Here is a 23,157-nt window from a genome sequence, read left to right as displayed (position 1 = left end):
AGCGACGGATCCCACCTCTACCGCCTCAAGGGCAGTGTCCTGGAGCGGGAGACATTGGGTCGGGGATACAACTGGGGAGAATGACCAGAACCTCGTCCAGGCGGCCTCACCTGCTATGCTGAACAGGGGCCTTGGTGGGGGATGCGAAGATTGGAAAGGATAGAGAAGGAAGAGGGAAGGAAGCAGCCGTGGCCTTTAGTTAGGTACCATCCCGGCATTTGCCTGGAGAAGAAGTGGGAAACCACGGAAAACCACTTCCAGGATGGCTGAGATGGGAATCGAACCCACCTCTACTCAGTTGACCACCCGAGGCTGAGTGGACCCCGTTCTAGCCCTCGTACAACTTTTCAAATTTCGTGGCCGAGCCGGGAATGGAACCCGGGCCTCCGGGGGTGGCAGCTAATCACACTAACCACTACACCACAGAGGCGGACTATTATTTTTGTTATTATTATTAATTTAGTTTGAGTAGTCCTGGTATATGCGATGCATACTCCAAGTAAAAGCATGCAAGTAAACAAGTTTACGTGATTGATATCGTGATCACAGTAGCAGGACCTCAGGGACGTGGATTTTCATTTTAAAAATCCACGTTCATTGGCTGGGATTCGAACCGCAGCCGTTAACTTAGGGAATCAACTGATGATGATACTCGGCTGTCAAGTTCCCTGCACGAATATTCCCTCCTGCGAGTTACTGTCCAAATCGCTTCTTCTTAAGGCTCATTTACTTCAGTCCATTAAAAGCTCACATAAAAACCTGTTGAACTTGGTGTTTAATACCTTCCCCTGAACATTTTGAATAAGGCACGCCAATTTCATGGCTCGGTCAAAACGATTTATGGTAGTGATTTTATTTTCGAGATGTTGTTCGACCGAGCAAGTGGCTGTGCTGTTTGGGCCACATAGCTATCAGCTTTCATTCCCGAGATAGTGGGTTCGAACTCCACTGTCGGCAGCACACAAGATGTTTTCCGTGGTTTCCCCATTTTCACTCCAGGCATATGCTGGGGCGTTCCTTAATTAAGGCCACGGTGGCTTCCTTCACAATCCTAGACCTTTCCTATCCCATCGTCGCCAAAAAATAATTTTAGATGCTTCAGTTTTTGCATGGGACCTAGTAGGATATATTTTAGAAATGCCCATTTTCTATACAGGAAAGATTTGAAAGTGAACTCTTCAAGTTCCAAGAAATTCTTTTACCTCAAACTCGGTGTTGGTGCGACGTAGGCTAAACCAGATTGCTAAAAAATGTACTTCGATCAGAATGCAACTTCAGGAAGAACTAGTAAATAATCGCGGCAGCTACTTCTGTAGTTCCTCAGACGAAATGTAATAACAGTTGAATCTTCAAAAAAATTGGATGCATTCAAGAAAATTGGTTACATCATCACACTTTAGGTAGCAATTGTTAACAAACAATTTATTGTCAACATGTCCCTTACAGGCTACAGCAAGTTCCTATTATTGCTGAAATGCACTGAAGTTTGTAATATAGTTTTGTTCGAATGTCGTTTTATACAGGTATCTAAACATGTTTGTATAAATACATATACCAGAGCACATTTCAACGTTAAACTGTTACAGTGCAATGGATGAGGAAGGTATGATAGTCGAGGAACTTACACGCTAGTTCCTCAACAAGGCGGTCGTGGTTCAAATCTAACCAGAGCGTATGGGGGTTTTCCAAATAAAAAATCACATCCATGTAGTTCGGATTCCTGTTAATCTAGATACTCTCTGGCTATGATCATATCAACAGTGAAACAGTGAAACTACACGCATACGTGCCAGATGATTTCCGTTTGATTTCCTGCTTAGATTTTTCTTTTACTCCGGTCTCTTCATAAGCATTTTAACTTAGTAGTTCTTTTTTATTATTATTATTATTATTATTATTATTATTATTATTATTATTCCCTTTAATTTATTAAATCATTTTATATGCTTCAGTTATTGCATGGGACCAAGTAGGATACTCGCTTTCTGCTTAGCAAAAATGTCACATTAGTGGGTCTAGATTCAGTATTCTTTGGAGTCCTGGAACAGGGTAAGTTAATTACGCTCTCATGTAACTTAACTCTGGTACACTAAGTTAGCTTTCATGTGAATCACCGATTCATGAAATATTTGAAAGTGAACTTTTCAAGTTCCAAGAAATGTTTTACCTCAAACTCAGTGTGTAGCATGACAGATACGAGGTCAAGAGTGATAGCGAAATAGGAGATAAGTAGCCTAGTCAGTTGGAACTTCTGGGAGCAGCAGTGCGCTTGTTAGAGGTTAACTGCGGTCACTTGGTCACTTGGTTTTGCTCGTCGCTGTAATGAGGTAATGTGTCGGAGCCTTAATTCAGCCTTCTTCGGAGTAGCACCGGAATATTTGTACGACTCTCATAGTTCGCAGAATCACACACACACACACACTCTCTCATTTTGTTACGGAATATACGATACACGTTCCCCAATTTGGTGTGAAGAACGTTAATTTTCACTGCTGCAGACATTAAGAAATGCCACAATGCCTTTGATTGTCCTAGGAAAATGTTTTGTGAGAGTATTGCTTTCTCAAAACTTTGCGCACCTTTTCTAATCCTGTCGGTTCAACGATCTCGATGTTAGACCCTTTAAAACAATATTCATGAATCATCCTTATCCTGCCCGCGAAATTTTCTCTAGAAAATCAACGTTCTTCAGTGGCCTACACCGGAATTTTCTTTAATATGTCTGAACTTTGAAATTATGTTTTGTATGTTTTGCTAATAAATCTCAATGGTGTCGAAATTCCAATCGCAGTTTCATAACACGACATACTGATAAAAATAGACCAACTACATACTTGTACTGGCCCTTGTTTTCCGTCACTCACACGCAACACATTAATTTTTTTTTCATAGACCACTGAAGGGCACGAATTTACATCGGGACGTCGCACACATAGACACCAAGGCACGCAGAACAAGGCACCGAGAAGAGGAAATAAGTCCTTTATAACATGGTACAGCGAAAAAAGAGAATATAGGCCGTCACTCTTTTTGCACGGTGAATCATTTGTGCTTTGGATGTTGAAGGAATCTTGTTTGATCTCGAAAATGGTTCACCTATAGCGCAATTGAAGAGTTCACATTTGCAAAAATGTTCATTATTTTTCAGAAGGAAAAAAGTAATTAGTTTGTCACATTTTAAACCATGTGTGTCGGCATGATCAAACATTAACTCCCATAAGGAAACTTTAATTTATTGACTCCGGTTGAGAACATTAAATAAATTCAAATAGCTCAATAGTAGGAGAACCAGTGTTTCGCCCCAGTGCGGTATATGGTAATTATATTTCCATTTATATTATTGTTTTCCTTTCCATCTGTTTTACGTCACATCGACACAGAATGATCTAATGGCGGAGATGGTATAGGACAGGGCTAGGCATGGGAAGGAAGCGACCGTGGCCCCAGCATTTGCTTGGTGTGAAAATGGGAAACTACGGAAAACCACCTTCAGTGTTACCGTCAGTGGGGTTCGAACACACTCTCCCTCGAATGCAAGCTCACGTCTATGTGATCTAAACCGTGTATTACTGGATGGAATTGTTTTGCGTTGCATAAGTTACATCGTTTATAAATCTATGCAAGAAATACCTATTGATAGTACCAACGTGCACTTGAACCTTGTACACGATGGTTGGGTGTGTGTTAATGGTACATTGTGGGGAGTACAGCAGTATATCCACCTACACGTATAAGTTTCAAATTTACTGTTCCCGAACTACTAGGAGAAACATAAGCGATCAAAGAAAACATGTCTTCTTACTTGACTGTGGGTCTTTAAACTAACACTGTGACTAGCAAAGCTGTGCACCTAAGATATATTTGCAATCTGTTAGCTCTATCTACGAAAACCATTCCCTCTTCAAATTATTATTATTATTATTATTATTATTATTATTATTATTATTATTATTATTATTATTATTATTATTATTATTATTATTATTTTCTGTAAAATAGGGCATATTTTACGCAGCACAGCGTTTGCTTGAATTTTCACTTAATTCCCTTGTCCCCATCAAGGAACATCCGAAGTTTTGTCCATGTTCAGGTCAACAGACATTCCCCGTGCTTAAAATTACGAAACCAACAGAGTGATCGAGTCTCATGGACGTAGACCTGAAAACCATTTACAGACTCTTTGCCTGTCGGACAATTGGTCCAGATTATTTTATAAATGCAATTCTAGGGGCGTGCGTTGTCTGTAACGTAATTTATTTCATCAAATGTTGATATATTTATCCGTTTCAGGTCAATTCAAAATCATATCAGTAGTTTTTTTAGCTTTCGTATCTGTCTGTCCGTCTGTTCTTTTGTTTGTTCCACCAATACGGGAAAACCGCTAAATAGATATTGACCAAATTTCATATTTAGAGTCTACTCATCCTGAGGCAGGTTTGGTACGCATACCATTCAAAAATCAACGAACGGACGGAGGTTTTATAGGTAGACCAGAAGAGTTTTTCACAATTTTCTCGACCAAAGAGTCTACTCATCCAGGAGCAGGTTTCGATCTGCATATCATGTAAAACAATCACTGCATAGACGGTGGTTACAAAAAGACTATTAGATTTATTTTGATTTTCTCTTACACTATTGATTATATCTCTACCATACTTCATATTTAGAGTCTACTCATCTAAGCGCAGGTTTCAATATGCATATCATTTACAAATCACAGAATATACTAGGGAATTATACGAAGACCAGAGGGTTTTTTATTCCATTTTCTCTCACACTATTGATTACATCTCCACCAAATTTCATATTTAGAGTCTACTCATCCAGGAGCAGCTTTTGCATATGCATATCGTTTAGAAATCACTGAACAGACTGGGGGTTTACAGGAAGGCCAGATGAGGTTCTTTTCAATTTTCCCTTACACTATTGGTTATATCTCGGCCAAACTTCAAATCTAGAGTCAACTTATCCAGGAGCAGGTTTTTATATGCATATAATTTACAAATCACTGAATAGACTGGGAGTTCATAAGAAGACCAGAAGAGGTCTTTTTTTCCAGTTTTCTCTTACAATATTGGTTTTGTGTAAAATCTGTAGACTATTTGAGAAATATTCCATCATTTTAAATCATACTTGTTATGTACCTTCAAATGACGGAGAAAATTACTATTTTCTACGGACTTCATGCTCTGCAGCCAGTGACAGACACCCTCGCAGACGTAGTTATTTGAACGATCCATAAGAGGAGAAAATCAGAGGATGCGTCATATTTCTCTCGGCCTTAAAGTTACCACTACATTATGTAACTGAGCACCGAGGAAACATGAGGTAGAAAATTTCCCTTTGGTGTCTGTCTGTCTGTCTGTCTGTCTGTCTGTCTGTCTGTCTGTCTGTCTGTCTGTCTGTCTGTCTGTCTGTCTGTCTGTCTGTCTGTCTGTCTGTCTGTCTGTCTGTCTGTCTGTCTGTCTGTCTGTCTGTCTGTCTGTCTGTCTGTCTGTCTGTCTGTCTGTCTGTCTGTCTGTCTGTCTGTCTGTCTGTCTGTCTGTACCTAAATGTGGAAAACTTCTGCACTTACTTCAACCAAATTACGTATTTGAATTCTTCTCACCCAGGATTCTGTTATCAGGTGCATATATTGTAATGTTAGTCACTTGGAGATGGTATTTATAGGTTGGTAATTCTCAAATATCTCCGTTAACATTAGGTCTATCAGAAGACTGTAGCCTATATAACAACTGTTTAAGAACATGTTATTTCCGTTCCTTTATGTCATGTACGTATTTATCGCAAGACGGATAATAACACAGATGATTACGAAAAAGTGAATTTTTAGTCCAATCCAGTGGATCATGTCGTGCATGTCACTTCAAGATAAACAATGGGAAAAACTGAAGAGCCATTTTACTCTTTTTCGATACGGGAGATATTAAAGGAGATATCATCAACGTCAGAACGTCACGCCAGTGGTCAGAGATACAAAAAAGGCAACCTGAGAAGCAGGGAGAATTTCGCACAACTTCGTACCAGGAACAGTACCGTACAATCAATTCAGAAATCGTCCCCATTCCCCCTCAAGTTTGTTCAGCTTCATCGTATTTCACGTTACTGCCACGCGCTTTCGTATGAAAATATCATTTTAACACGTGTCCGACTCTTTGGCTGAACGGTCAGCGTACTGGCCTTCGGTTCAGAGGGTCCTGGGTTCGATTCCCGGCCGGGTCGGGGATTTCGACCTTGATTGGTTAATTCCTGTGGCACGGGGGCTGAGTGTATGTGTTGTCTTCATCATCATTTCATCCTCATCACGACGCGCAGGTCGCCTACGGGAGTCAAATAGAAAGACCTGTACCTGGCGAGCCGAACCCGTCCTGGGATATCCCGGCACTAAAAGCCATACGACACTTAATTTTCATTTCATTTTAACATGTCACATTAAAGGTGTGGATAGAGCCATATTACCTCGCATAAATTCCTGTAGGTAACATACCCTGTCCTTAGTTTGCCTGAATTTCAGCGGAGACGCTGCGTGGTACGTTCGGATATAAAATTATGGGTCGAGAAGTCTACCTAAAATTAACTTATAGGACAGGTTCTAGGATACATTATTCGTAAATGAGAACTCCAAGAAATAAATTGGTTGAAGTTTTTATTAACACTAAGCATGAGAAAAGAATTATAATATTCCCAATAAAATAAAGTAAAATTTCAAAAATATTACAATAAAATTAGCCTTCCCAATTTTAAATAGAAACGCGAGTCTCGAACTCAAATTAAAATAATTGTGTGGAATACGGTGGTATTATTGTGTTTTGTCGTAGGATTCAAATATATTAAACTGCGCATGGCACATAGCCTCGATGTGAATCGTCACTTTACATGAAATATAATTATCGACTCGCACATCTCGCCCTGAATAAACAAATCCGAACTAGTCAGTAAACAAATATAATACACACTTGCTTGGGACTGGCAATATACACCCAAAAAGACACTGAATTTTCAATCACGGGCTCCGCCCCGGATAAACTGGAGAACCTCACCAGCAAAAATGAGCTTGTACTGTAATTTCTTTAATCAACGATGCACAAAATATCAATGGAAAAAATACGCATCGGACAAAGACACACATGGTCAAAATAAACACATCCTGAAAAATAAAACAGATATATACTTTCGATGCTATCGCCTGGGGTTCTTGGTCTCGAGCGCAAGACCTCTACGGCTCTGGATGTTGACTGCCATGTATTACGCACAGCGGATAATTTACGGCTAAAAATTAACAACCCCTGGTCAGCTGTGGAGAGAAAGTGAATTGCGAAATATTTTTACACGCGAACAGAAATAACCTTCCTCGTTCTGGATAATGGGTTTGTGTGACCCAATTCATTCATGTGGCTCAGTCGGCCAGCAACGACAATCTATACCTGCGTTGGGACAACAGAACTTTCTCCTCTCGGCTTTCAAAACCATTCTCGTCTTTCAACACATTGTCAGAAACGCGGCTCACTGAGCTAAACCTGCATCTCATTATGACACATCAAACTATTTCCCAATATTATGCCGCAATAAGGCGTCATATCAGCCGACATTCAAATGCATATTTTGCATCGCTTATGAGGATGGTCCTCTCACGCCTCTCATCTAGAATACGCAGGTTCGAATCTAGGATCCCGTTTGGCCTATTCTCGCATCTAAGCCTCCTCGGGATACTTTCACCAATATCACACTGCGGTGTCACACACACATACATCGGGTCTTTCCGGCCACGCATCTTCCCTCTCTAGGTTCTCATCCCACACATAGCTATGGATTAGTCTGTTGCGGTATCATATAAAAGACCCTCTCTGAGACACAACGGTGTAAATATCTCTCTGGGCTCGCTGCAAGCTGAGAAACATTCCCCATGCGTAATCATGCACATCCGAATGCTGTCAACTATTTCGTCTCGGATACCATGTTCCCCGTTCGAATCTGTAGAGATTAGTTGATTCCAACTCATTCTGAAGACTGTGACATCAATATAACTCTCGGGTCCATACACGGCGAATAAGAAATCTACATACAAAATCACGTAATAATCACTAAACTATCATTACCCTCATACCATCTAAAGCAAAGCTAATAAAACACATGGCATGCCGTCAGCCCCAAGCTATTACTTGAAATAAACATGCCTATGGAATTGCAAGTTACATATATTTAATATTTACATTAGTGAAAAAGGCCCTGATTCGAATCTGTAGCTACAAGTCATGCTTTAATGCAGTTCAACTCATCTGAAATCCTCCGTCATTGCCACAGCGCGCCGACTGGGGCTGCGTTGTGGAGTTACCACATTCTAGCGCTGCATACACTGGATCCTGAAAACTGGCATTCGTCTCCTGGGAACGCCATTACAGATGCCGTCTTCTTCTTTCTCGATACTCGGCAAGCCCTGAAAACTGGATGTTGAAGTATGGCATTCCTCTTCACTGCCCTGTATGTATTCGCGTACAATGCCGCAACCTAGGCCAAATGTTGAGGACTTAATCTGCTACTTATGATATTAGTCCGACCAAGAGTATAGCCTATTATGGGTATGATACCCGGTCACAACAAGTCTTTACGACAGTTAACTTTCGATCTTCTCTCTAGTCACGATATTTCTTTTCTCACAGTAAAAGTTCGGGCGAGCTAATCTATTCCCTAACTATAGCTTTCAAATCACTTTGTTAGAGGCACATTGTCTCGAGGTTTGATACGAGAGAGACGCACTATACACCGGTCTTTCAGCAACTAACTTCCAGCTCACACGGCTGTCTGCGCTTTAAAATACCGCCAGTTTCCGTTGGGCTGGGTACAACGCCGCTCTCACAAAAGAATATCTTTGTGTACCGGTCGTGCCTTTCCGACGGCTGTTTACATGCCTACTTGTCACCGCTATGGTGCAAATAGCGCTTCATAATTCCAATCAATATTTCCAGTGTTTTACATTAGCACTACTGGCTTCACGTGACAAATTCAAACATCTCTTTCTCTGTCTCGCGATCTTCTTTCTATTACTCTGCTTTGCTTCGGAACGCTGTCTACGGCGCCTTCACGAGTAAGTTCAGAAAAAGACTTGATTCCCGTCGGGGTTTCCATGAGGACCGAAAGGACTGCAGCTTGTGCTGCAGGGTTCGTCTTCCCATAAAGCGCGGATTTCGGGCTCTGTATGGTGCTATATTCGAAAATTCTATTAACGTAAAATGATGATATTTGGACCGTAATATAGTGATACGGTACAATATATCCACTGCAAATTCCCGTGCGAAGAACGGGTACAAATCCTAGTACCTTACATTACAGATGTGTGCACAAATTTTATATGACAGTAGAGTATAATAGATTAAAGTGCTAATTATAAAGTCATTCTCTATATTATGCCTCTTACGCCTTTTATTATCTGTATAAAAGACTGAACCAGTCGCATTGATATAAGACTGTTTCTCAATGCAGTAGCACTACTGTGTTGAACAACAAAATCTCCGGGCTCTGGCCTTTTAAGCTAAATTGGCAGGTTCGTTCCTGGCTCAGTCCGGTAATATTTGAAGGTTCTCAAATACGCCAGCCTCCCATCGGTATATTTGCTGGCACGGGACGTAAAGCCAATAACATTATTATAATAATGTTATTATTATTATTATTATTATTATTATTATTATTATTATTATTATTATTATTATTATTATAACTTAGTACATGCCTAACATATAAATACCAATAACGACTACAGCTGTGCTTGGAGAAAAAGAGAAACAATTTCGCAACTGCTTAATACATACCTTGCTCCGATTACTTCAATCAACTTCAAATATATACATGCAATTCAACAGGTGACATCATCGCGAGTTTTTATCCAGGTTACCGATCTATCAATGTTTACGAAATACGTAGTTTATTGCAATGAAACTAAGCTAATGAGAATCTTTCAATTTTTCAGAGATATGCATCGTGAGCTGTGTCACGGCAAACCTGGACTCTGTGACACAATGAAACCGATAAAAGGTACCGAGTTGCTCAAGTATCTGCGTAAGGTAGCATTTGAAGGTAAGTACATTGAAATATACGCTTTCAACTCTCAGAGTAATAAATACGCTTGTTACATGGGTATTAAGGTGGAGTATTGACGTCTACCTCACAATATTAAAACTATTCAGTTTAGCTCCTGTATGTCTGAAATTTATCCACCAGGAACGTAAAAATACACTCACTATGAAATGTGCACCAAGAAGGAACCTTCGTTTTGCTTCAAAACTCCGCATACAGTTACATCTCAATCAGATAGTTAAGTGGTTGGCGTAGTGTTACGATTAATTAAACGGTTTTGCTAAAGGAGGCCGTGAACTTGCTCCAAACCGTGACGTATGAAATGGGTCGCAGAGGCTACTTGTACCTAGAAGAAAGCTCGTCAACCACTCGACATGCCTCTACAACGGAATCGAAGAGATATCACCCAGTTATTAGAGTTTGAGAGCGGGCACTTTATTGGAATGCGTGCGGCTGAGTGATCGTATCGACGAATCGCCAGTCACCTAGGCTTTCCTGATCAGGCTGTTGGGGTATGTTTGGGCCAGTAAATGCATAAGGCGTGCAATTACGGCGACTGGGCTCAGGACGACCTCCAATGACCACCAGAAGGGAGGACTATCACATCCTCCGGCAAGCCCAAACAGATCCAACGGTAACGATGTCCGCCATCCGTGCACGTGTAACACCGTCATTACAGGCCCCTGTGTCCACCGGAACCATTTTTAGACTCTCTGCTGAAAGAAATTTAGTCTCACGGCAACCATTACGTATCCTGGCATTCACACCAACCCGCCATCATTTCTGTTTACAGTGAAAGACAAACCTGAACTGGTATGGACTGGAACCAGGTTGTCTTCAGTGACGAATCCAGGTTCTCTTTGTGCATTGACAGCCGTCTTCATGTCTGGAGGTCTCATGGTACCTTGATCCTGCCTTTGCTGTGTTGTGCCACACCACCCCGACAGCTGGTGTGATGAATTAAGGGGCCATTGCATACGACAGTCGAACACCCCTAGTAGTGATGCGAGGTACACTGACAACACAATCACAAGTGAAGAACATCCGTCGGTCGCATACGTTGCCCTTCAAGGCAGGGCTTATAAGAAACGTCTTCTAGTAGAATAATGCTCATTCGCGCACAGCAAGAGTATCATATGAAAGCCTCCGCAAAAATGCCACACATTCTCGACGTGCCCTTTCATCAGATTTGTTGCCTGTCAAAGATACATATCTGAGATCACCTAGAGCACAAACTTCAGCAGCCTAATAGTTTACACGATCTAGAAGGCCAGTTGCAGAAAATATGGATTGATACGCCGCAGGATGACATTCAAAACTTGTATGTCTCCATGCCCACCTGTATGACATCAAGTATCCAACCTAGAGGCAGAATAACATGGTACTAGAGTATTCCTTCAAGTGTTGTAATCACCATAACCACACATATAAAATTTTATGCGTTTCCGACAACTCCTTCTTGGCGCGCAATTTTGTTATATGAGTGTATTAGATCTGTATTTTGCATCTGTTGTATTTTCCCTGAATCAGATTTGACTTTTATAGTTTACTCAATGTTGATGATTTCCTTTTACAGAGAGCATTTTTGAGGAGGGAATGTATTTCATAAATGTGCCTAATTCAGATTGTGAGAATTTCTTTGCTACGATTTCAGTACAGTGGCTTATTTAATTTTTTAAGGAAATGATAACATTTCTAGTACTATATGATTGGTAGTTTGATAATAAATACATGGTTCAAAATTACAAATGATATAAAATATCGACCAAAGTAATTTATTATGTACACTCGGACAATGAATTACAAACCATGTACCGTACTATATACGACCTCCCAATCTTCAAAATGATGATCTCAGATTATGTTTCTCTACAATAAATACATCAGTTTAATCCAGAAAGTCTACATTACTTCGCAGAATTGAAATCTAAAAATGTGTTTATGGTGGTTGTGTGTTCCAGGTCCACATAGCTTTTTGAAGTTGTACACTTGCGTGCACATAACCTGGCCCATACCTATAGGTCGAAACAGTGTTTTTCCTTCCGTAACTTTTCTACACTTACCTAACACCTGACTCCACCCACCTGCTACTGCTTCTCTCTCTGACTGGCTTGAAGTGAATACGTAGGAACAAATAGGAACCAATGAACGATGTTACAGTCGATGTAAAACGGAGAGTGGGTCGGAAACCGCCTCCATTACTGAAATTTGTTATGACTGCAGAAAATAAGGAAAAGGAGCTAGCCCAATATAATATTATTAGAAAGCAGACCTTGTAGTGGCAGGAATGTGCAAATACGGTGGCTGGGCTCCGGACATTCATGTAAGTAATATGTCAGTCATGGTGCTAGAAGTGTGCATAAGGCGAAATAGGTTTGACACTGGAGAATGCGGGGCTATTAGACATTTCATTATCAGTCTAAAGGGGCGGATGACATAGATGTTAGGTCCCTTTAAACAACAAGAATCATGATAAACCAATCTAAATCGCCGTCTCTATATGGGCCTTATTTTTTGCTCGCAAGTGTACTTTTAAAAACTCCATGTGTTCACAAAGGTGATCATACAGAACGACAGTAACTGAATTTACCTTTGAGTAGTAGAAGGACATTTCTTTGGATTAGCGGACGATTCGTCAACAGACATTTCCTCAACTAAAAATGTTGCCTAGTTGTTTAATTAGTCATCATGATGCGTTGTACAATTTATTGAGAAAATCGATAAGGATACTGGTCGACGACAGATATTTCATCAACGAAACATTCTAACTACTTGAGAAATCCGTCAACACTATGGGTATAAAAACTTTTTTTGATGTGAGAATAAATGGAAAGGATGAAGTATACAGTAAAACGTATTCATACTTCATCATTCTACGTTGTCCTTTGTACAAAATTTCAAATTTTAGCTGATTGAACGTAAATATGTCACTATTTGTTTGATACCCTTCATACTTCCGTACAATATTTTCCATTCTTGTTTTATTTGTAATATTTTTATTGTTAATAGGCCGCTTTAAATTGTGTTATCCTCCCATAGTTGTGTTATTATGCAGTTTTTGCGCTGGTCCTTGCGAATATTTTCTAGAAACTTCCAAATATTGGCATGATGAGTAAGAATCTTTTCTGGAATTTGGACTACCACCCCTCAACTACGTTGTTTGCTCTTTGATGTCCGTGAATAACATGCTCGTCAGCGTTCCACACCTCGGGGGCGAATCGCGCTGGAATTGCCAAACGTCGTCCTCTTGCTCGACTGCCACGGATGTAAGTGACTTCAATGAATTCATTAAGTCTAATAACTTCCTCGTAAATGAAGTCTAGTACCATTTCTAACAATCCCAGAACATCCTCAACTGGTAAAAGGAAGGGCAAGTAACATGCCAACCGAGTCACGCTCTTCTTGATTTTTGTACGTTGCTTTGTGACCACGTTGCGTCACGACGTGGCGCCAAATAACCTGTGTAGAGTCTGTAGCGAAACGAGCAACCACATAGATGGGCTGCAGGAAATACACGTATGACCGCATCCATTGCTACCCACTCGAAGTCCATTAAAGTTTTCTTAGGTTTCAGGACCTGTGCTGTGCTGCACTTTCACGCGCTTCGAAGAGAGTTGTGTATGAATTTTCATCCTGCCTAAGAGTTAAGGCGTTTGCTAATGGAAACACATAACCGTGTACCACACCATTTACTGTGTACAGCTTTACAGAATTGTCAGGAACGGGCTTAAAAGTTCCATCAGCCAAAGGCCGCGTTCTTCGTGTTAAGAGACATAGATACCCATCTAACGAGAAAATAACATTTTTACGTTTAGCTGTTTCATGTAAAAGGAATCTCTCATTAGTGATTGTAACATCATACGGTGCTCGTATGACGACTTCGGAGTGGAACCTTGGTATAGGTGGGCATTGCTTATTTTGTTGCCTTTTGACGTCTCGCGGGTGTTCGTTTCTATTCAGAAGTCCCGTCCGTACTACCTTATCCTTAACGTACACCAGTTCTCCCCTCAATACCGGTGCTGGGGGTTCATTAGAATGGGCCTCAGCACTTCTTTTGATCGCACGAACCACTTCCTTTACTTTGATTGATGTTGCATCACTAGGACATTGGTGACGTCTAACACTGATTATACACTGACTGACAGAGCAAATGCAACACCAAGAAGGAGTGGTCAGAACTTTATGCCACTTGCAGGGTAGACTGCCGTCACTGAGGTATGCTCATGATGTGAAATGCGCCGCTGTGCTGCGCACGTAGCGAACGATAAATGGGACACGGCGTTGGCGAATGGCCCACTTCGTACCGTGATTTCTCAGCCGACAGTCATTCTAGAACGTGTTGTCGTGTGCCACAGGACACGTGTATAGCTAAGAATGCCAGGCCGCCGTCAACGGAGGCATTTCCAGCAGACAGACGACTTTACGAGGGGTATGGTGATCGGGCTGAGAAGGGCAGGTTGGTCGCTTCGTCAAATCGCAGCCGATACCCATAGGGATGTGTCCACGGTGCAGCGCCTGCGGCGAAGATGGTTGGCGCAGGAACATGTGGCACGTGCGAGGGGTCCAGGCGCAGCCCGAGTGACGTCAGCACGCGAGGATCGGCGCATCTGCCGCCAAGCGGTGGCAGCCCCGCACGCCACGTCAACCGCCATTCTTCAGCATGTGCAAGACACCCTGGCTGTTCCAATATCGACCAGAAGAATTTCCCGTCGATTGGTTGAAGGAGGCCTGCACTCCCGGCGTCCGCTCAGAAGACTACCATTGACTCCACAGCATAGACGTGCACGCCTGGCATGGTGCCGGGCTAGAGCGACTTGGATGAGGGAATGGCGGAACGTCGTGTTCTCCGATGAGTCACGCTTCTGTTCTGTCAGTGATAGTCACCGCAGACGAGTGTGGCGTCGGCGTGGAGAAAGGTCAAATCCGGCAGTAACTGTGGAGCGCCCTACCGCTAGACAACGCGGCATCATGGTTTGGGGCGCTATTGCGTATGATTCCACGTCACCTCTAGTGCGTATTCAAGGCACGTTAAATGCCCACCGCTACGTGCAGCATGTGCTGCGGCCGGTGGCACTCTCGTACCTTCAGGGGCTGCCCAATGCTCTGTTTCAGCAGGATAATGCCCGCCCACACACTGCTCGCATCTCCCAACAGGCTCTACGAGGTGTACAGATGCTTCCGTGGCCAGCGTACTCTCCGGATCTCTCACCAATCGAACACGTGTGGGATCTCATTGGACGCCGTTTGCAAACTCTGCCCCAGCCTCGTACGGACGACCAACTGTGGCAAATGGTTGATAGAGAATGGAGAACCATCCCTCAGGACACCATCCGCACTCTTACTGACTCTGTACCTCGACGTGTTTCTGCGTGCATCGCCGCTCGCGGTGGTCCTACATCCTACTGAGTCGATGCCGTGCGCAATGTGTAACCTGCATATCGGTTTGAAATAAACATCAATTATTCGTCCGTGCCGTCTCTGTTTTTTCCCCAACTTTCATCCCTTTCGAACCACTCCTTCTTGGTGTTGCATTTGCTCTGTCAGTCAGTGTATTTATGTTAGTATCCACGTCGAAATTCGTAACAAATGATCCTCTGCATGTCTCTCTGTTGACACAGTGCCAACATTTCCGTGTATTATTATTATTTGAATTAAAATTTTACCCGTGATTTTCGTCCTCTAGCATAAGCCTGCCCCTGATGGCATGCACTAGTCTTGCCATATAAAATTTGCACTACAAATTTCCGTTATAATCTACACAAAATCCTTTGTTAGAATCTGCCTTAAAATAAATACACGTTAATAGCCATAAAAGCTATTACTGTAATGACGAAATGTTATTTATTTTAACGAAAATTCCTTTTGCGAATTTTCTTCTTGACTAAAATGAATTTAGGTGAAACTTTTGTTGACGAAATATCCATCGTCATACTACTCATCGACCAAAAACTTATAGACGAATTGTCTTTTGGCATACTGTTGTCGAATCATCCTGAAGCTTTCTTTGACATGATCCTTCGACATAGAAATAGTAGACTTACTATTAGGCCCACAGTGCCTGAATTACACATCAAGTACTGAATTATGACCACCCAGGTGAATGCTATTATAGTAGCTCAGAATTATAGAAACCAGGATGTTCGCCGCTCTACACGACGGGTAACTGAAATCTAAACACCTTGAGGAAAGTAAGTATCCGCCAAACTTTGGTAGGATGCTGATATTTAGGAGCTTCAAGGTCCGATACCTTGATATGGGTTGCTCAGGAGCCACTAAATTTAAATTGTATCAGGAAAGATATGAAAATTAAATTGGAATAATATCTAGTGAACACCGAGAAATTGAAGTTATTGTACAAATAAATGTCGATTCCACCTTTATACAACAACGACCATCATCGTTATAACAAAAGCACGACTCACGACAGAGAAATTTTTACTTTTTCTTGTGAGTTTCAACGCTTTACCATAACTTGCATTGTGTAAAAGTTAAGGGCCAGCAGTTTTGTCATTCTTAGCTTCATTGCCTAAAAGGCAATATTATAATTTTATAATTTTATTATTTTCCAATATTTCCAATATTATGTAAAGATAATGGTTGTACATCCAAAGTAATTTTCTTCAGTAAGATACTCCAGACAATAAATATATGTTTCCTTAACAGAGTGAGTTATTCACATTGCCGTATTGTTTATATCTCATGCCTATGAATGCTCCTATTTCAATATTTCTTGTCATTCAGTATACATAAAAGATAAAGATTTGAGTAATAATGTCGAAATAATATTTCTACAGGTCTGAGTGGAGATAGGTTCCATTTCGACCAAAATGGTGATGGACCAGCTCGCTACAATATCATTCACTTCAAACAACTGAAACCAGGCCATTTCAAGTGGATTCGGGTCGGAGAGTATACTGAAGATGGTTTGCGTCTTAACACGTCTGGTAAGTAATGATTCTAGTTTTTCAAGTATAATATAAACTTATTGAAAGATATTTATTCACTATTAATAAATAGAAAATGTAATTTTACCACGCTTTTGGTTTGAAAAACTTCTTTTCATAGAATGTTATGTTAATAGATCGTAATTCAAATGTAGTAGAAGCTTCCAAGAGACTGTGAAATAATATAAGGCCGATAGAAGCCAAGCGAATACCATTCAACTATAACCATCATGACTTTTCCATGCTCTTTGCATCGGGATTCTTATGTAATATTTTGTGAGGTTACTTTAATGGGCTCTAGCTATATCATGGGATAAAACTACTGTATGATACATTTCTGCGTCCAGAATTGACCGAGCAAACTCACCAGGATGGAGAAGCCTGCATCAAACTGAGTATAATTAATATAGAAAATGATAAACTAACACAACATTTTCTCGTTCCATTTAAAATTTCAGTGTCTTTAAATCACCTGCAGCGCTTGATTCTTTATGTTACAGTCAAGTGCAAGGAATCATGCCGAGATAGAAACAGTTATTTATGTTGGTAATGGAATGTCACAGCGCATCGGCCCTCCCTTATACGGTCCTAGTAATTCCCTTATGATTATTGATAGCCTAAGCTTACTTCGCGTACCCTTGGTTAGCAGCGGCTAATTAGGTCAAGATAGCTAAACTAGTAAGTCACAAGACAGTTCGTTTCATCCAATAAGGTTCACTTTCTCTTCACTCCTCCCCTTTCATTTCTAATTTAGTGTCCACCTTTGTTCGTTGGTTAGTGTTTGAGTGGCGGAATATACTTCAAACCAATAAGAGACGGGCTCATCATGTTGCTGGTTTCGACAACAAATTTTAAAAATTCGATAAGGGAAAGTACAATCGGAACTATATGCAACGGCACGATTCAGCGCTCCGGACTGTACCTCCGTTTTTCCCTCTTTTGAAATCCCTTTCTATTTGTCACGTTATTATTATTCGTAATAATGACAATTCTTCATGGACAACGAGTGAATAGTTCATTTGACCGAACTGAAACATGGGGAACTAACGAGGGAACTATTTGTGTAGGAATGCTCCGAATTACATGTTGATAATTTCGTGTGTCTACTTCTAGTCGAGTGCAGCCCCTGTAAGGCAGACCCTCCGATGAGGGTGGACGGCATCTGCCATGTGTAGGTAACTGCGTGTTATTGTGGTGAGGATGGTGTTATGTGTGGTGTGTGAGTTGCAGGGATGTTGGAGACAGCACAAACACCCAGCCCCCGGGCCGTTGGAATTAACCAATGAAAGTTAAAATCCCCGACCCGGCCGGGAATCGAACCCGGGACCCTCTGAACCCAAGGCCAGTACGCTGACCATTCAGCCAACGAGTCGGATAATTACATGATAATTGATAGGAAAGCTCAAATTTGGTGCCTGTAAACGACTATAGGGTTCTTTTTCCTGTAGAATTCCGCATACGCATAAACAAATAACTTTAAGTAGTTTCGGTTAGTAACATCACCCTATGATGTTTGGTCGCCACGTTGAAGATGCTTTGTGCGTGGCCATCGTCAAATTTAGTATGCTCCATTGTGCATCGAATACATAACAGAAAAAGTTCCATCTTCATTTTGATATTGACTGAAGGTGTACGGAGACACGTCTCATCTATATCAGCACTTGAATGTAAACTGGATAAGTAATCGTATTTTATATTTTATATTACACTAGTATTTTTCTTTTGCAAGTTGTTTTACGTCGCACCGACGCAGAGAGGTCTTATGGCGACGATAGGACGGGAAGTGGGAAGGAAGCGGCCATGTCCGTCAGTAAGGTACAGCATTTGTCTCGTGTGAAAATGGAAACCACAGAAAACCATCTTCAGAGCTGCCGATAGTGGATTTTGAACTCACCGTCTCCCGAATGCAAGGTCACAGCTGCGCGTCCCGTAACCGCACGGCCAACTCGCTCGACTACACTAGTATCGATAATTTAATTAAATTACATAGCGTGATTCGCGGTCATTTTCAGTGTTGCAATCAATCGTCATAGCACAATGTTGCTACTCGAAACTACTTCAATTTACTCATTTGATGAAATGCGTAATTGAAGAGCTGGAAACCGTAGTGGGCCAAGTGCCATTTTTTAAAAATGGAGAAAGTTAAGGTTTAAATCTAGGCACTACTATAATTCACAGAAGCAGATTACAACGACTTCAACATATGCATGTTTTAGCTAATCACTAAAAAACAAAATACAAAGACTACCTGCCTTGTTAATATAAAAAAGGAAAACTACTATGCTTTTGCACTGGAGTGGACTGAACATTTTCACTCTGAACAAAAAGTATGAATTTTAACGATAAGTTAGTGAGCCAACACCACAGGACACTGTAATGTAATTCATTTGGCCGCAGCTACAACACAATATTACAAATCTTGTAAAAGCTTATGATTAACTGGAAGAATTAATGGAAGTTAAATCATCAAATTTAGCTTTTGCCACATTAATGGGAGCTATGTAAGCACGACTTAGATCCAATGGTGAAGGTACTGAAGGTACATATAAAGATGGCCTGCCCTTCCGAGAAGTTGAAATATCAAGGATTTTCCATACATCCATTTGGTTAAGAGCGTACCTGAACTTAATCTTAAGTGGTTGATTGCAGTGGAATCGAAACCACCTAAGCTTGAGCTACTGAACCTTTCCCCATCTACTGATTCCTTACGAATCACAAAGTTATTTGAGAGCTTCTTAATGTTCACAAAATATTTCTGTTTCATTTCTTCACACTAAAGAGCTTATTTCGCCTGCACTTCTTAAATACCCCCCCCCCCAACAGCACTTAACGCCCTTGAAAGGGCCTTGACCTGCCCAGCGACCGCTGCTCAGCCCAAAGGCCTGCAGATTACGAGGGGACGTTTGGTCAACACGACGCATCCTCTCGGCTGTTATTCTGGGCTTTCAAAACCGGGGCCGCCACCTCACCGTCAGATGGCTCCTCAATTCTAATCACGTAGGCTGAGTGGACCTCGAACCAGTCCTCAGGTCGAGAGAAAAATCCCTGACCTGGCCGGGAATAGAACCCGGGGCCTCCGGGCAAGAGGCAGGCAAGCTACCCCTACACCACGGGGCCGGCACTTCTTAAATAATGTCAGATAATCTTCTATCAAGAAGAGAGATTTAGCCTTACTTTCGAGGTTTCAGTGGAACTATAATCTCTATCATTAGGCAAATATGATTGGTCAGATTCTAGGAACTTATGATCAATGATTTTAAATTGGGATAGATAGATAGATAGATAAAAAATGGGTGAGCCCTGTCTTCGCAGAGCTCCACACGTAGGTCTATGAAGACCCTTTGTGCCCCTTAAACAGGTTTGCCTAGTCCAGCCCTAGTGCTCCTATAAAGGATACTAGTGTCCGGATATTGGCATTCCTGATGTCTTCCAGGCTCACAAAATGTGAGCCAAAGTATCGATGTCTGGTGCTTGCAAGAGCCTCGCACTGACATAACACATGCGCGGAGGTCTCCTCCTCCTTACCGTATCTTCTACACATCGGATCCTGGGTGATTTTCATGATGTGTAGGTGTCTCTGTAAGGTATTGTGGCCTGTTAACAGTCCAACTACCATTCTCATTCTGGTCCTATTCAAATTCATTAGGACCTTTTTATAACATTGGCTAGGCCCTTTGATAAGTTCACGTGCCTGCCTTGCTATAGTTAACCTCTTCCAAATATCTAAGTGAGACTGGTTTGTCCTCTGGGATATTACCAGGCTCACACTTCGGAGTGAAACTCCCAGGAAGGGCTCTGGTCCTGTGAAAGAACCTTTTGAGCCTTGTTTCGCTAGTTTGTCAGCTTCTTCATTTCCACTGATACCTGTGTGCCCAGGGACCCATAATAGGGTAACTGAGCTAAATTCGCACAGCTGATCTAACATCCTTTGACATTCCCATACCAATTTTGATGTTGTTTTAACTGCACATAGTGCTTTTAGTGCTGCCTGGCTATCACTGCAGATAGTGATGCATCTTCTGTGTCCAGGCATATTCCATATATATACAGCACAGGCTAGTATTGCGTATACTTCGGCCTGGAAAACAGTAGCATATTTACCCATAGGAAGGGAGAGCCTTGTCTTAGGCCCCCAGATCCCGGCGCCTGTGCCCGTCTCCGTCCGCGAGCCATCTGTGTACCATGTACAGCCAGCAGACTTAAGACGGGCCCAAGCATCCGCGGCCCACTCCTCCCTTGTGGGTATCACCACTGTAAATTTATAATTCAAATTAAAGCTAGGCTTCATCAGATCCCCGATCATCATTGTCATAGGGCAAGTCTGGTGGAGCCTTGTAAGAATAGAGGCATGACCTCTATTCGGGTTTTTGAAGGACCATCCTCCGAGTGACCAGAGGCGATAGGCACTCATTTCCGCTATTACCTTAACATATAAATGTAAGGGGGGAAAACCTAGGATGGCCTCCATTGCACATAATGGTGCAGTATCCAGTGCCCCTGTTATTCCTAGACACGCAAGTCTTTGGACACTGTTTAACCTGGTGGTCACAGTTTTACTCTCCGAGCCTGGCCACCAGACTAAAGATGCATAGGTGATCGTGGGCCGTACAATAGAGATATAGAGCCACTGGACCACCTTAGGTATTAGGCCCCAAGTCTTACCGACGCCCCTGCGACAGGCCCACATAATCTTGCGGGCCTTATCCACCTTATGATCTATATGTTTCTTCCAACTCAGTCTTGCCTCAAGGATTACCCCTAGGTACTTAACTGAGGTTGTCTTAGCTAATTTTTTCCCAAATAGGAAAGACTCTGACAGTCCGTCTAGCCTCCTCCTCCTGGTAAATACCACGAGCTCCGTCTTATCGGGATTAACCGACAAGTCTGTCTCGTGGCACCATCTTTCCACCCTACGTAAAGAGCTCTGTACGAGCTCGGAAACCGTGCTGGGGAAATTTCCTACCGCCATCAGGCTTATGTCATCAGCATAGCCTTGGGCGTATATTCCTCCAACATTTAACCTGGTAAGTAGTTCATCCACTACCAGACACCATAATGTTGGTGATAATACTCCTCCCTGTGGACATCCCCTGTCTATATTAGCTCTCAACATTACAGCGTTGAGGGTAAACAGAACTTGACGGCTCTGCAGTGAGGCCATAATCCATTTTATGAGCATACTGCTCACTCCTCTTCTCTCTAGACTACGTTCTATGGAGCCCAAAGATGTATAGTTAAAGGCCCCTTCTATATCTAGGAATACAACCATAGCAAGTTGTTGCTGATCCAAGGCACTCTCCAGCCTAGAAACTAGCTGGTGTAGTGCCGTCTCAACCGATTTCCCTGGTTGATATGCACGTTGATGAGAATGCAGGGGAAAGTCCCTTAATACTTTCTCCCTGATATGTCTATCCACCAGTCTTTCCATGGTCTTAAGTAGAAAAGATGTTAGACTAATGGGTCTATAATCCTTAGGTCTAGTATATGAAGACCTTCCGGGTTTAGGTATATACACCACCTTCGCCTGACGCCACAAGGAGTACACATACCCCATAGTGAGACAGGCTCTAAATATTCTGACCAGGTATGGTATGAGGACACCCCCCCCCCCCCAGTTTCCTGAAGAAGTGCCGGGAAGATCCCATCCACCCCTGGGCTTTTGCAAGGGGCAAAGGATTCTAATGCCCACTTAACCCTTCTTGGGGTAACAATCTCTGCGGCTTCCTTCCAGCTACTTTTATCGGGTCTGAAGGATCCGCTCGATTCTACCTCACTATTCGTGACTACCCCCCAGCTTCCTGAAGAAGTGCCGGGAAGATCCCATCCACCCCTGGGCTTTTGCAGACAACCAAGTCTTTTGGCTGTCCGCCCTCTTCATATCTTGATACAAGAACCCTGGCTTAGACAGTGGCATATCATGGGACTAAAATGTGCAGGGTTCACTCTATTCAGTGGAATAGCAGAGGAGAAGCCTAGAGCATGTATACTAGTTAAAGATCACAACGCCTGGGCTATACCAGGCTTCATTACTAGAGACCTGGTAGCAGTCCTAGTGAGATATGAAGAGGGCGGACAGCCAAAAGACTTGGTTGTCTGCTCTGCATATTTCCCAGGAGACTCTGAAACTCCACCCCCGCCGGAGGAG

At 42.1% G+C, this 23,157-nt stretch overlaps 1 protein-coding gene across 1 annotated transcript in view; it reads left to right on the top strand.

Annotated features, from left to right (window-relative positions):
• Positions 1–23,157, top strand: part of mtt (mangetout) — a 1,300,850-nt gene that overhangs the window by 1,180,542 nt on the left and 97,151 nt on the right. Inside the window, exons 7-8 of the mRNA XM_067140048.2 lie at positions 9,962–10,068; positions 16,863–17,012. Coding sequence (XP_066996149.2) covers positions 9,962–10,068; positions 16,863–17,012 — 257 coding nt within the window. The remainder of the gene's footprint in view (positions 1–9,961; positions 10,069–16,862; positions 17,013–23,157) is intronic.

The sequence above is a fragment of the Anabrus simplex genome, chromosome 2 (assembly GCF_040414725.1).
Source record: "Anabrus simplex isolate iqAnaSimp1 chromosome 2, ASM4041472v1, whole genome shotgun sequence".
NCBI classification, from domain to species: domain Eukaryota; kingdom Metazoa; phylum Arthropoda; class Insecta; order Orthoptera; family Tettigoniidae; genus Anabrus; species Anabrus simplex.
Note: the sequence above shows the minus strand (reverse complement) of the source record. Positions and strands in the feature narration are given on the sequence as shown.